Genomic DNA, 13742 nt, shown 5'->3' on the forward strand with positions numbered 1-13742 from the left:
TCATGACCTTGACCTTGCCCTTTGACCAGATCGATCCCAAAATCTAATCAAATGGTCCCCGGATAATAACCAATCATCCTACCAAATTTCATGCGATTCGGTTTAATACTTTTTGAGTTATGGGAATAACACACACACATACAAATAAATAAATAAATACACAGCGATCAAAGCATAACCTTCCGCATTCTCAGAATGCGAAGGTAATAATAACCTTTATAGTGTGTTATTACATGTAGTTTCCCAAGTTAAAATGGCTGTAAAAGACCATCAAAATGCCCAAATATCAATACAGTGTAATTTAAGTAGTAGTATATTTGGAATAAGACCTCTGCATAAACTTATGTATTCTCCCTCTGTCTACAGCTCTCCTGCTCAACTTAGTGTCCGCACATTGTCCTCATTCTGTCGAGTCAAGAACCAAACTCAGAGTTAAAGGCACAGTCGGACCCCAACAGAGACTTTAATTCATCACCATTACAGAGTGACTTACTGACCCCACTGCTCTGTAGTGGTCCCAACATGGGGAAGACTGGGCAGAGTACAGTGGACTTAAACTCCCCAACAGAGATCAGACAAGCAGTTCCCTTCGAGGAGCTGGATCCTGTGGCGCACCCTGCGGATGAAGAGAAAAAGACAGAAGAGCTGCCTGACAGGGGCAGCTGGAAGGGAAGGTTTGATTTCCTTCTGTCATGCGTGGGATATGCCATTGGCCTGGGAAATGTCTGGAGGTTTCCTTATCTGTGTGGCAAGAATGGTGGAGGTGAGTGCTCTAGTAAGACTGACGAGACAGATAAGATCAGTTTACAGTTCATTCTGATGACACAATGATCACTTGCACATCCTACCGTATTTCCGAGACTTCACTTGGCCTCTAGCCCTGACCAAGTGTCCCAGAACCACCCTCTTCTTTTTACGTGCACCCATAGGCTCAATTCAACCCTCTATAGCAAGTTATTTCCCCTTGTTGATCAGCTAACTGCATGCTAACCAACTACAATCAAGCTAGCCAACATGCTCATCAAATACAATCAAGCTAGCCAGCATGCTAACCAACTACAGTCAAACTATCCAGCATGCTAACCAACTACAGTCAAGCTAACCAGCATGCTAGGCAACTACAATCAAGCTAGCCACCATGCTCAACCTAACAAAGAAACCAGTGAGGCCATCTCGCATGCAGCCATCTTAGAAACCTTTCTTTAAACCGAAAGCCGTTCACCGGAACTGGCTGCAGTGCACTTTTACTCAGTGTCCATCTTACATGGTGCTGTGGTATTGATGGCTGTCTTATCATTGTGCTACCCTCCCTGAAGCATCTTTCCTAATGATAACCACCGTCATAGTAACAACTCTAGGCTACATGAAATTGTTCCAGGATGGCCTTTGACTCTGGTAATGAGGACTATGGTAGTCTACTGTAGTAGTTTGATGTAGGCTACTGATGAAGAGACTAGACTATGTGGACCAAATCCAAATGCATTTGCTAAATCTAAGAATAGGCCTACCACTTGCCAGTCTCTTCTCTCCCTCTTTGCCGATCACAAGCATCCCACCTTCTCTTCCTCCTTCTCAATTGCCCCTACAACCCTTCCAGTGAAATGCTCCATTAGGCCTTTTTTTCTACCCTGAGGCCAATCAACTTTGAATTTACTTCTACTTGAGAAGTAGGCTACTAATGGAAGATTATTCAATAAATCAATAAAACAAATGGAGGAATGTGTTCCATAGGTTATTTGACTGAGGTTACGTCTTTAGCAACCCATTAACATTTACAGTTATTAATCAGTTCTGAAACTTTCTGTCCGGGCGACTGTATATTCTCTTGAAAATGTGTGTCTCCTGCATGCAAATTGTAGCCTACAATCTTCTTAAACAAGGCTGTCTTCTAGCGCTTTTTCATAAAATGCTAATCATATTATACTCATAAAGTAGATCTTCAGGCAGGAGTCGTGAAAGGGAGATGTCATTCTTGCACAATATTACAGCATATTTAATTTCTCTTTCAGGCTAAATTGAAGAGAAAAAAAACCCAATTATTTTAAAATAAAGTTATATTATCATAAACTGTGTGTTGTAATGCAGTTTTATTCTAACATGTTTATATAAGTGTTGCAGATAAAGCCTTTTGAAAACCATTTTGATCCATCTACTTTATCCCACCAAACATGTTTTGTTGACCTACTTTGTGATGATCCATCAGGGGCCTTTCTGATCCCGTACTTTTTGACCCTTGTGTTTGCTGGGACTCCTCTCTTCTTCCTGGAGACGGCTCTGGGGCAGTTCACCTCAGTGGGCGGGCTGGGGGTGTGGAAGCTCCTCCCTATGATGAAAGGTGAGATGAGGATATAGAAATAGGGAGACACGTATTTACATTTGTCGTTTCATCACTTAAAAATACACATATGTTGACTTACTGACATGATTTTGATAATCCTAACAGATCAGAATGTCACCAAGATTATGCACTTACCATGTTTGTATTTCTTTATTAGCACTAATCTGCTTGGTTTATACCACAGGTCACTAACTGGCGGACCGCGGTCCGGGTCCGGACCCAGAGGCCGTCCCATCCGGACCCGGACCACCAGCCAAAACAGAAGGTTATGATTTAAAACCTGACGGGGTGTTTTAATTTTTTTACCCGGCGGCGCGGCGCAGCTTTTGCAGTCTTTACGGTAGTGGTTTAGCGGATGCGGAAACGCACAGACCAATTGCATGCGAGTTAAGCCATCCCACGTGATACCACTCAGCCAATCAAATCTATGCATTCTCGGCGGTAAACATTACGTCTCAACAGACAGCGCTACGCAGACAGATGAGAAAGTAGAGGCAGGTTACACTTTAAAAGACGGTAGAAAGAAAAAGAAAGATAGCGATACATGTAGAAAACAAAGGGAGAGAAACGGACGACTGCGCCGGAGAAAGTTTAGAAAAAGGCGAGTGAGACAGCGAAAGGGAGAGAAACGGACAACTGCGCCGGAGAAAGTTGAGAAAAAGGCGAGTGAGACAGAGAAAGGGAGAGAAACATAAGGAACAAATGTCGCTCTCCAAAAAGAAAAGTTGACAGCGAAAATAGAGCATTTAATCCGGAATGGACAGACTCATTTCTGTTCATACTTCCCACAGGCAGCACAAAACCAGTGTGTCTTATATGTTCAGAAACCGTGGCACTTATTAAAAGTGGCAATGTGAAACGCCATTATGAGACAAAACATAAAGGTTTTGAACAAACATACCCACTCAAATCCGAAGTGAGATCACAGAAAATAAGTGGTCTCACAGCCCAATATGAACAGTCCACCAGGATCCTGAGCCACACGTTCACTGCCCAACAACGTGCTCATGAGTGTTCCCTCAGAGTTGCTTGGATTTTGGGGCAACACAAAAAGCCATTTACTGATGGAGGGCTTGTCAAAGAATGCATGAGTGTCGTCGCTGAAACATTACTTGACGGAAAACCAAAACAAGAGCTTTGTGATAAGATAAAGCAAATACCCATGTCAGCATCATCTGCCACAAAGAAAAGTGAAATATTAACTCAGGATGTGCTAACCCAGCTAAATGAAGCCATACATAAGGCACCATGTGTAGGCTTAGCTGTGGATGAGTCCACTGACATCTGTGACAATGCTCAGCTGTTAGTGTACGTCAGGTTTTACAACACAGACCAGACAGCATCCTGTGAAGACCTATTAGGTGTCACTCTCCATCAGACCAGTACAAGAGGAGAAGATATCTACCTGGCCATTAAGGAGATGTTAACGAAGAGAGGAATAGAACCAACACAAGTGGTTTCAATAGCCACAGATGGAGCCCCTGCTATGATAGGGAGAGAGAAAGGAGCTGTAGCAAGACTGAAAGAGGACAATCCAGAGCTCATAGCTTACCATTGCATCATTCATCAATCTGTCCTCTGTGCCTCCCTGTCAGATGAGCATGCTGAAGTGATGAATACAATGATGAAAATGATCAATTTTCTCAGGGCATCCTCTTCCACCCAGCATCGCAGGCTGAGGGAATTCCTCAGAGAAGTTGATGCCAATGCTGATGATCTTTGCTGCACAATAATGTGAGATGGCTCAGCAAAGGGAGGGTCTTAGCGCTTTTGGTCCATCAGGAGGAAGTAGCATCTTTTTGGCAGAGCTAACACATCAGAAAGCAACACAGTTTTCTCTCTTTTAGGAAATGATAAACAGATGGATAATGTGGCCTTTTGGTTGATATCACTGCACATCTGAATGAACTGAATTTGAGGCTACAAGGCAAGGACAATTCAATTTGTGAACTGATGACCGCTGTCCGCTCCTTTCAAAAGAAACTTGAGTTGTTCAAGGAAGACCTGCAGGGAGACTGTGCACACTTCCCAGCAGTGCAGGAACAGGTTCAGGGACAGAGAGATGCGTCTTCTTTTGTTGACTTCATTGATAAGCTGATCGTAAACTTCAGCAACCGTTTTGACAGCTTCAGCTTTGGACAGCAGCTCACCATGTTCATTCAGAACCCATTTATCATCACTGATGTCAGGGGGTTCTCAAAGGAAGTCACACAGCACTTTAAATGGGTAAATCCTGGGCCTCCAGATGCAACTGGTTGATCTCCAAGCAGATGTGTCCCTGAAAGAGCAGTTTCTAAGAACTGACCTTCCACTTTCTGGCTCCAAACGGTCCCTGAGACAGCTTTTCCAGGTCTGAGGAAAGTTGCCATATACATCTTGACCATGTTTGGCTCCACCTACAACTGCGAGGCAGCTTTCTCCACGATGAATATCATCAAAATAAATATCGTTCGAGGCTCACCAATGAGCACCTCCACATGTGCATGAGGATGGCCCTGACTCCATTCAAGCCCAGGTTTAAAGTCCTGGCAGGACAAGCTAGAGCTCAATTCTCACACTGAGCAAACAAGTGGGGAGTGGGATGCAAGAGTGATGCTCTAAAACTGTTCAATTGTTAAGATGTGTTGAGATTTATTATCTGTAAAATTGTTTGAGACTGTGAAACAAATGGGGAAATTTAAGCTTTTCCTCCCTTTATTTAATTTTTCTGAAGTTAAGCACTTTATTTGATTATTATTATTTATTATTACATGCACAATTTTCATTTTGTATTTATTTTATTTTAAAATGCAGCCCTATTTTTATTTAGTTCATGAGAACATTATACATATCTGTAGTCCAGTTCTATGTTACATGATAATAAATATTGTTAAAAAGTGTTTTAATCGTACTGAATTCACTTGATTTGAAAGGTATTGATTACATGCAAATGTTGATACAACTACCAGGCTATATATATCACACTAAATAGTTAGACATTATGATCTTCTGGACCTTTGCTTCAAGAAAATTTCTCTAACTGGACCTCTTAACATTTTAGTTGAATACCCCTGGTTTATACTGTCCAGGCAACATTTTGCTAACTATTTTTGCTTGACATCAGGCTCTCTTCTTCGTTCCATTGCACTTTTTCTAAAAGTGGACATGGATATGACACACAAATTATTTTGTATTCATTTATTTAAGCATCTTTTGCAGCAAGTTCTTTGGAGCAATTATCCCACTGCTCAGCGGAACACTTGAGTGAAGCACATTTGATCTCCCGCCAGCACAGACAGCAGCGGTGATACGTGCGCCCTGCTGTGCTAACTGATACTCAAAGCCAAGGGCAAGTTAACGTGAGAAATAACAATGATGAGGATGATGAGGATCGCAACAAGCATGCTGAGGGAAGCTGTCTGAGGGGAAATCTGCTGCGGAGAGCCTTTACATATTATATTACATTTTTCTTTGCACGTTAGGTGACCGGTAAAACATAGTAGGCCTAAAGTAGCATTCTGATGTCTTTTCCTTCTACAGGTGTTGGTATAGCTGCAGTGGTCCTGTCCTTCTGGCTAAATATCTACTATATTGTCATCATCGCCTGGGCACTCTACTACTTATTCAACTCCTTTGGTTCGGTATGTTGCATTATCAGTCAATAGGGAGAAAACCGTAACTCAACATTATAATATTTTAAGTACATCTCAAATTATTCTAATCCGTCTGTCGAGAGCAAATCTATTGGTAACCATTTAATAATTTTAAAAAACACCTGTTTTTAAGAATTTTTTACCTAAAAATCTGGTTCAAGCTTCTCAAATGTGAGGATTTGCTGTCTTGTCATATTTGATAGTAAATTGAAAATCGGTTGGGAATTTGTCACTATTATGACCTTTTAAACAAAGTAAATAATCAACAACATAAATGGCAGATAATTCAATTATGACAATAACGTTACATTGGACTTTTAAGTAGAGTAGGTTGCTTTACATTTCCCCTTATTGTGGAATCTGACCGGTTTACAGAAGTTTGTCAAAGACCTCAAAGGTAAGACGATTGTGTCTTTCAGCTCCTTGTTTGGGTTCTGGTTTCACCCTCATGGCTCCCATCAGCTGTTTCCAGCAGCAGTAATGAACAAGTCTCATGAAGCCACTTACTGACCAATCACGGGATAGCATTTCAGCTGGTTTCTGTTGCCCTCAAGTGGCTGAGCAATTGGTTATTGCGGTCTCAATGTCGAATTGTATATTATATTTTTTAAAGTTTTTACACCCTATTACTTTTGTCCATGCTTTCATCGCCTCATGTACATCCAGAAAAGATATTTGGGTCTTGTTTATTGCCTACAAAATGCCTCAGCAGTGCTTGAGGCTTTTTTGGGGTGGGGAAATTGGGGGTTTGAGAAGCAGGGATAAAAAAAACAGTTTCTAGTCAAAGAGACAGAAGAAAAGCAGAAATATGTCATTGTACACGTTGCATATGTTTTGTGTGCAGGAGCTGCCGTGGCAAAGCTGTGATAACCCCTGGAACACAGAGAAATGTTTTTGCAACCACAGTCTGACCGACACCACCAACCTGACCAGTGCTGTCACAGAGTTCTGGGAGTGAGTCGGCGAGAGATGTTGCCGCCACGCATTATGAGTGTGTGTGTGTACAAGAGGCCCTATACAACTATATGCTATCTGTGTGTGCATTCATCTCCTCTGTGTGCTCCTGCAGGCGTAACATGCACCAGTTAACCAACGGTCTGGAGGAGCCAGGCGAGGTTCGCTGGCCCTTAGTGGGCACTCTGGCGCTGGCCTGGGTCCTGGTGTATTTCTCAATCTGGAAAGGAGTGGAGTGGACAGGGAAGGTCAGACTTGGCGCTTCAGTTTCTCTCCATTCTTTTGACTTCATTCCATTTTCTCTTTCATTTTTTACACTTTAAATTTTGAATCTTGCAAACAGCACCAGACAAAGAGCATCTCTGGAGGCAAAGCTGGTGTTGCTGTTGGTTGAGTAGAGCAGCATTGTTCAGCAAAAAACATGAACTATAATCCATGAGAAAAATAGCATGAAGTGACTTCATGAAATCTCTCAACAACTGTCAAACAGATTTCCATGAAATTTTGGACAAAAGTTCACGTACCCTTTTGAACAAATTGTAATATATTTGATCCTCATCATCCTGCATGCTTCTTTGACGAGTAGTTAGTGGAGGTTTATCTGTCAATCCTTTAGTCCATTTGTTTACAAGCCCCTCCAGAAGGAATTAGCTTTTAGTACGTGTGTTTTTCATTAGGTCTGTCCTCGGGGCAGACAATGCAATCTGGCTTCACAAAGTAATGTATGTGATTGTTCACTGAGCATTTAAGTCCTGTCTCCTTTCCAGTTGTTTGAGTGTCTATGTGTTTATCTATCATGACATGAGCCACAGCTCATAGTTCAGTTCACAGCTCAGTTGGATAATATCCGTCTAATATAAGTCTATTGATCCATCCCAGAATTAGAAAAAAGAGGAATCATGCATTGATCACATAAATCCATGTACGTCCCTTTACTGTGTTTAGAGTGTCACATTGTGAGTTAACATATATCTGAATATTTATATTATTATTTGAGAGACATATGTCTGAGTATTTGTTTATTTATTCTTCTCAGATGTTGACTGCATATGCTGTAATTATTTTGTCCACAATCAATCTGCTGGACTATTTAAAGGGGATAGCAAAAGAAGAACAAATATACCAGTTTGCCTACTGCCTGTTTATATTTTTTATTACAGCAAGTCCAAGTGAGGTATGTGAGCAGAAACACATTTTCACATTCACTGCTACCGGATAATTGGATTTTAATGTGAAGTGTCTGAGAGCAGTGAGAACAAATTAATTCCCCGAGGCCCCGGCCTTGACGGACATCATTAATTAAGGATAATGATTATGCTACTGAGTTGCGGGCCACATCCTAAATTCAATTAAGTTCAGTTTATTTTGTATCGCCCAAAATCACAAGGTACACATTTGCCTCAGAGGGCTTTACAATCTGTACACACACGACATCCCTGTCCCAGGACCTCACATCGGATCAGGAAAAACTCCCCAAAAAAACAAAACGACGACCGAAATGCTCCAGCTCTTCTGACAAAGAAAAGCCATGAAAATATTCTAGATTATTGACTATTTTAACTGTTTACTGTGGGTTATTGCATCTTTTGTTATAACTGTATAAAAGAGTTGTTGGCAAACCCCGTCTGTTGACAGAACCGTAATCTATTTGAATTTACATACATAAAAAACAAGTTGTTCTCTCTCTTTCTCTTAGGTGGTGTATTTCTCAGCCACCTATCCCTACATCATGCTGATCATCCTGTTCTTTCGCGGGGTCACTCTGCCCGGAGCCATAGACGGGATCCTCTTTTACATCACGCCTGACTTCAATAAGCTCACCCAGTCCGAGGTAGACGGTTTGCAAGACATTCAAACATGGCCGTCGACAAACAAACACTAACATGGCCGCATGCGTGCGTCTGACAGGTGTGGCTGGATGCAGCAACTCAAATCTTCTTCTCCTACGGACTGGGCCTGGGTTCGCTGATCGCGCTGGGGAGCTACAACACGTACCACAACGACGTATACAGGTAGGAGCATGCGGTCACAAGCTTCCCACATCCCACCTTCTTCCTCCGTCACAACTGTGAGCTTGGTTCTATTCTCTTCAGGGACTCCATCATCGTGTGCTTCATCAACTCCTGCACCAGCATGTTTGCTGGCTTAGTCATCTTCTCCATTGTGGGCTTCATGGCCCAAATCACCAAGAAACCTGTGAAGGAATTAGCAGCATCAGGTACAGCATTGTGTCCACTGTTTGTCATTGCAAGACTGCATCTGATCATCTTTGCCTCGGAACTATGTGCATCTTCCATGTTCCAGTGGGAGTAAAACAAACCAAAATTCTCTACCTCCATCTGCCTGATGGATCGTGGAGGTCTCCATCGTGGAATATGCCTACTATGAACTATTCATACACTGTCATATTCATTTATAAATCTGTCCTTCTGGTCACATGACATCTATTGTTCTGTCCATCCTGGTCACATGACATCTATTGTTCTGTCCATCCTGGAGAGGGATCCTCCTCTGTTGCTCTCCTGAAGGTTTCTTCCCTTTTTCCCCTGAAGGGTTATTTGGGAGTTTTTCCTGATCCGATGTGAGGTTTTGGGGCAGGGATGTCTATGTGTACAGATTGTAAAGCACTCCGGGACAAATTTGTAATTTGTGAAATTGGGCGATACAAATAAACTGAATTGAATTGAATAGCCTTCTCTATGAACAGCGGAGGAACGTTTTAAAACTTGCTGCAGGTTTTGGGTATTTTAGGTTATGTGGAAAAAAGAAAATTGCAGATAAATTAATCTTCTTTCAGTCCTTTTCTGCACATTGCCGTAAACGTATTGTATTTAGCAACCATGGAAATGTTGCTGTTAGTTTCCTGTTTGCTATGTTTTCTAGAAATATGTGAATATGTTCATGGTTATTAATGTCAGTAGTTTACAGGATAATGCCATAAGATTAAGCATTTGTAAATAAGATGGTATTTCTTCTGCGTGACATTTAGGTCCAGCTCTGGCGTTTCTCGCCTATCCTCAAGCTGTCACCCAGCTGCCCATGTCCTCTCTGTGGGCCATCCTCTTCTTCTCCATGCTCATGATGCTGGGCCTGGACAGTCAGGTACAAACAGCACGCGCGTCACCTGCTGATGAACTATTGTATAGTTTATTCTCATTCTTATTCTTTTTTTAGTCTGCTACTGCTGTCGGGTGTTTTGCACATAAGAATTTCACAAACCGATTATACTTGTATAAAAGGGGATGTGACAATAAAAACTTGAAACTTGAACTTGAAACTTGAAACAGATAGTTTTATTTATTAGATTCTTTTGATTTATGTCTTCATTTGTGCAATTTACTCTGGCATTAATATTGCATTTATTTATCCTAAATTTAACTAATATTCTTATTTATACCATTTAACCATTTTTATTCACACCGTTGTTATCGATTTTTTTAATAGATTTTTTTCATATCTATTATTCATTAATCATATCTTATTCTTAATTTATTATTTTTGGACATGCAACACTAACGTAACCCAGTTTACACTAGAGGATCAATATATATTTCTCATGACGGCGCATAGCTTTGACATAGAACATTGATTAATTAAATTAAGAAGAGGATATCTCTGGATTTTAACGATGTCAAATCACTGTGGTGTTCTTTTAATGAAAAACTGCAGTACAATTTTACCCGGGTCTCTTTTAAATGTTGGATGTCTTAGTTCTGCACAGTGGAAGGCTTCGTCACAGCTCTGTTGGATGAATATCCCTTGGTGCTGAGGAAGAGGAAGAAGATCTTCATCCTCATTGTCTGCTTTATCTCCTTCATCATCGGCATCTCCAACATCACACAGGTGCAGTTGTGTCCCCCTCTGTGTATCACACACCTTTGGTCCATGTTGATTCTTCTGACATTAACCTAAGTGTGTGTGGATGTTTGACGATATGAGAAGGTGCTTGTATTATAACCCAACACACACACACACACACCTGAATACATACCTTTTCCAACAGCAGGGAACAAGAGACCCTTCCCGCCTCATGCATAATGACAAAAGTAACCTTATAACAATCTGCAGTATACATTCATAATGGATACTCTATTCAATAAAGAGAGGGTTATTAATATTCAGCTTCAAAAGCATGTGTGTGTTTGTGCATGTGTGTGTGTGTGTGTTGAAATCTTCCAGGGTGGTCTGTACGTGTTCAAGCTGTTTGATTACTACTCCGCCAGTGGGATGTGTCTTCTTTTCCTCGTCTTCTTCGAAACTGTGTCCATATCCTGGTTTTATGGTAGGAACTCCATCCGATGCAGTCTACGCCTAAACCAAACACTGGAGGGTGAAATCAAATATAATCACAGATGAAAAAAGCAGAGCTGAGACTCTATTGTTCCAAGTCACCAAATTAATCAAGCCTTTTGATTTTACTGTCGCTCCAACAGGAAATTACATCTATCTGCTCTACTTTCTGTGATAATATGCTCCAATCAGCTTTGCCTCTCTTTCACCCCATACGGCTTTGTCCTTCTACTCATTATCTCCACATTGAGATTCTTCTTTGTATTCCTGTATTCATGCTCCAGGAGCTGACAGGTTTTATGACAACATCGAGGACATGATCGGCTATCGGCCATGTGGCTGGTGGAAGCTCTGTTGGAAGTTCTTCACTCCGCTGATCTGCCTGGTAGGCGGTGAATGATTATCAATTTAGCATCTATAATGTGAGTCAAACTCCAGCACGTGCATCCTTCTCCCTCACGGCGATCTCTCAAGCTGCAGCCAATGCCAATAGGTAGAGAATTTATGACAATGCTGAATTGTTTTTCTCTCTCTGCCGTGTGGTGATTTGTGCTTCAACTTGTAAAATGTCAAGCCTTTATCTTCACTACTCTAGTGAGAAAGGAAGTGTATTGAAGCACCCTGTGGAAATGCAATCAAGGGTATTCTGACATTTAGGCTAAAACTGGGCTACATTTGACCAAAACGTGAACATTTTAGCCAATTGGTCCACCATTTTGGTCTTGACTGAACTATCCGTTGTTAGCTATTAGCATGCTAACATTCTTAACTGTGATGGTGGGTGAGCACGGTAAACATTACAGCTGTCAGCATGGTTATTGTGAATATGTTCATATGCTGACGTGAGTAATTCGCACAACTGCATCTAAGTAGGCTACATTCTCACTGTTAGCCGCTAGCTGCCACTAGCATGGCTCGAGGCTCTAGCCTCGAACTCAAGGTTATAAGTCACTGTTGCTTTGTTTGTGACTATATTTGAGTGTTAGGTCGATAACAAATAATACTATTGTGAAGCTGTTTTAAACAAAGTGACATCACATCTAAAAACATCTACTTATTTGTTTGAATTTGGCCCAGTTTCACTTGAGATGTCTTTCAACCAACATATACTTCTCCATTGCTTTTCTCATTCTGTATTTAGTATACTGGAAAAGCAATAAAGTTACGTGTACTGAATATAACAATTGTGTATTTTAGGGGGTGTTTACCTTCAGTGCCATTGAGATGACCCCTCTGACCTTGGGGAAGTATGTGTACCCAATGTGGGGCCAAGTGATTGGCTGGTTTATGGCTTGCTCTTCCATGATACTGATCCCAGGTTATGTCATCTACATGTTCTGCTTCACCAAGGGCAGCATCAAACAGGTACACACCTCTTACATGGCTCACTGTTTTTAAAGACATTATCCTGTCTTTTGATGGGATGGTATCTTTTGAATGTGAACACAACTTGTTCCAGCTTAAGGAGCTTTTTATTTACCATTTCAAAATTCCAGTGTCTACATTTAAATATCATATTTCCTCTGGTTTTCCGTTAATGAAATCATGTGAAATGCTATAAATATTATTTTATGCTATATACAGGACTGTCTCAGAAAATTAGAATATTGTGATAAAGTTCTTTATTTTCTGTAATGCAATTAAAAAAGTATTAAATATTAAAAGAATAAAAGGCTTGCAATATTTCAGTTGATTTGTAATGAATCCAGAATGCATGACATTTTTGTTTTTTTAATTGCATTACAGAAAATAAAGAACTTTATCACAATATTCTAATTTTCTGAGACAGTCCTGTATATATATATTTTCTTCACTTATTACACTTAATTTCTACTATTTAGTCCAACTTAAATTAATACAGTTCGGCATTAAATTCTAATGTGTCTTTACTCAACCAGCGTTGGCAGAAGATGACAACATCCCGTGAGGATGAAAGGCCATCAAAGAACAAAGGATGTGCACACACAGCGAGCATGGCTGAAGCTCATGTCTAGCCAGGATTGTTCAGGTGGAAATAATTCCCGTCTGCCACGACCTAGTCAACACTGAAATTTGACAAGTGGACAGATGGATTCTTGTACAGCATTTAACTGTGATGTGTTCATCCATTTCAAAGGGTGCTAGAAAAATTTGGCAAATGACAGAAGAAGGTGAGGCTTTTCAATTTTGATAAATGTAGAGGATAGGTGTCCTTTGGCCATAAAAGAGTGAACGTTTGAATATTCTGTGCACATATACTAAATATATACCATTACTGTATAAATAATCATCCGTGTACATTTTCTCAACTAGTCAACAAAATCACTGTCTTTGTCTATAAACTAACCACATACGTCTTGAATGTTGTTGTACAGAAACATTAAACAAATCTGATCAAACTTGATTGGAGGTGTAAAACTGTAATGTGTCAAAGATGATATGCTTGTTGTAGCTTAAAGAACCAACCAGACAGCCACTGTGATATTTTGTCCGGCAATAAATATTTGGGCCATCCAGTTATATTTGTTGTCTTTGCTGATTCAGGAGTA

At 40.7% G+C, this 13742-nt stretch overlaps 1 protein-coding gene and 1 long non-coding RNA gene across 3 annotated transcripts; one reads left to right on the forward strand and one right to left on the reverse strand.

The window, feature by feature from the left end:
* The first annotated feature begins 97 nt into the window (after window positions 1-97).
* On the forward strand, window positions 98-13709 carry slc6a1l (solute carrier family 6 member 1, like). The gene is made up of 14 exons (XM_056424289.1): window positions 98-763; window positions 2204-2335; window positions 5858-5958; window positions 6815-6924; window positions 7040-7172; window positions 8621-8755; window positions 8833-8936; window positions 9018-9142; window positions 9914-10026; window positions 10636-10767; window positions 11104-11206; window positions 11499-11599; window positions 12412-12579; window positions 13113-13709. Exons 1-14 carry the CDS (start codon window positions 523-525, stop codon window positions 13206-13208), a joined length of 1794 nt encoding a protein of 597 aa, XP_056280264.1. The 5' UTR covers window positions 98-522; the 3' UTR covers window positions 13209-13709.
* LOC130200236 (uncharacterized) lies at window positions 533-2847 on the reverse strand. Of its 2 annotated transcripts, none has more exons than XR_008832960.1 (3): window positions 2474-2847; window positions 2186-2323; window positions 533-616 (listed from the first exon to the last, which is right to left on the reverse strand). It is a non-coding gene; the product is annotated as an uncharacterized LOC130200236 (long non-coding RNA). The 2 variants fall into 2 exon arrangements; XR_008832959.1 differs by lacking the exon at window positions 533-616 and adding an exon at window positions 652-741.
* Window positions 13710-13742: the final 33 nt, after the last annotated feature.

Source organism: Pseudoliparis swirei, chromosome 10 (genome assembly GCF_029220125.1).
Source record: "Pseudoliparis swirei isolate HS2019 ecotype Mariana Trench chromosome 10, NWPU_hadal_v1, whole genome shotgun sequence".
NCBI classification, from domain to species: domain Eukaryota; kingdom Metazoa; phylum Chordata; class Actinopteri; order Perciformes; family Liparidae; genus Pseudoliparis; species Pseudoliparis swirei.

Bases quoted from the DNA above. Each gene is read 5' to 3' on its own strand.
- slc6a1l (XM_056424289.1), top strand. From the start codon at position 523: ATGGGGAAGACTGGGCAGAGTACAGTGGACTTAAACTCCCCAACAGAG. The intron at 2,336-5,857 runs GTGAGATGAGGA...TTCCTTCTACAG, and splicing joins GCTCCTCCCTATGATGAAAG to GTGTTGGTATAGCTGCAGTG. The intron at 8,937-9,017 runs GTAGGAGCATGC...TATTCTCTTCAG, and splicing joins TACCACAACGACGTATACAG to GGACTCCATCATCGTGTGCT.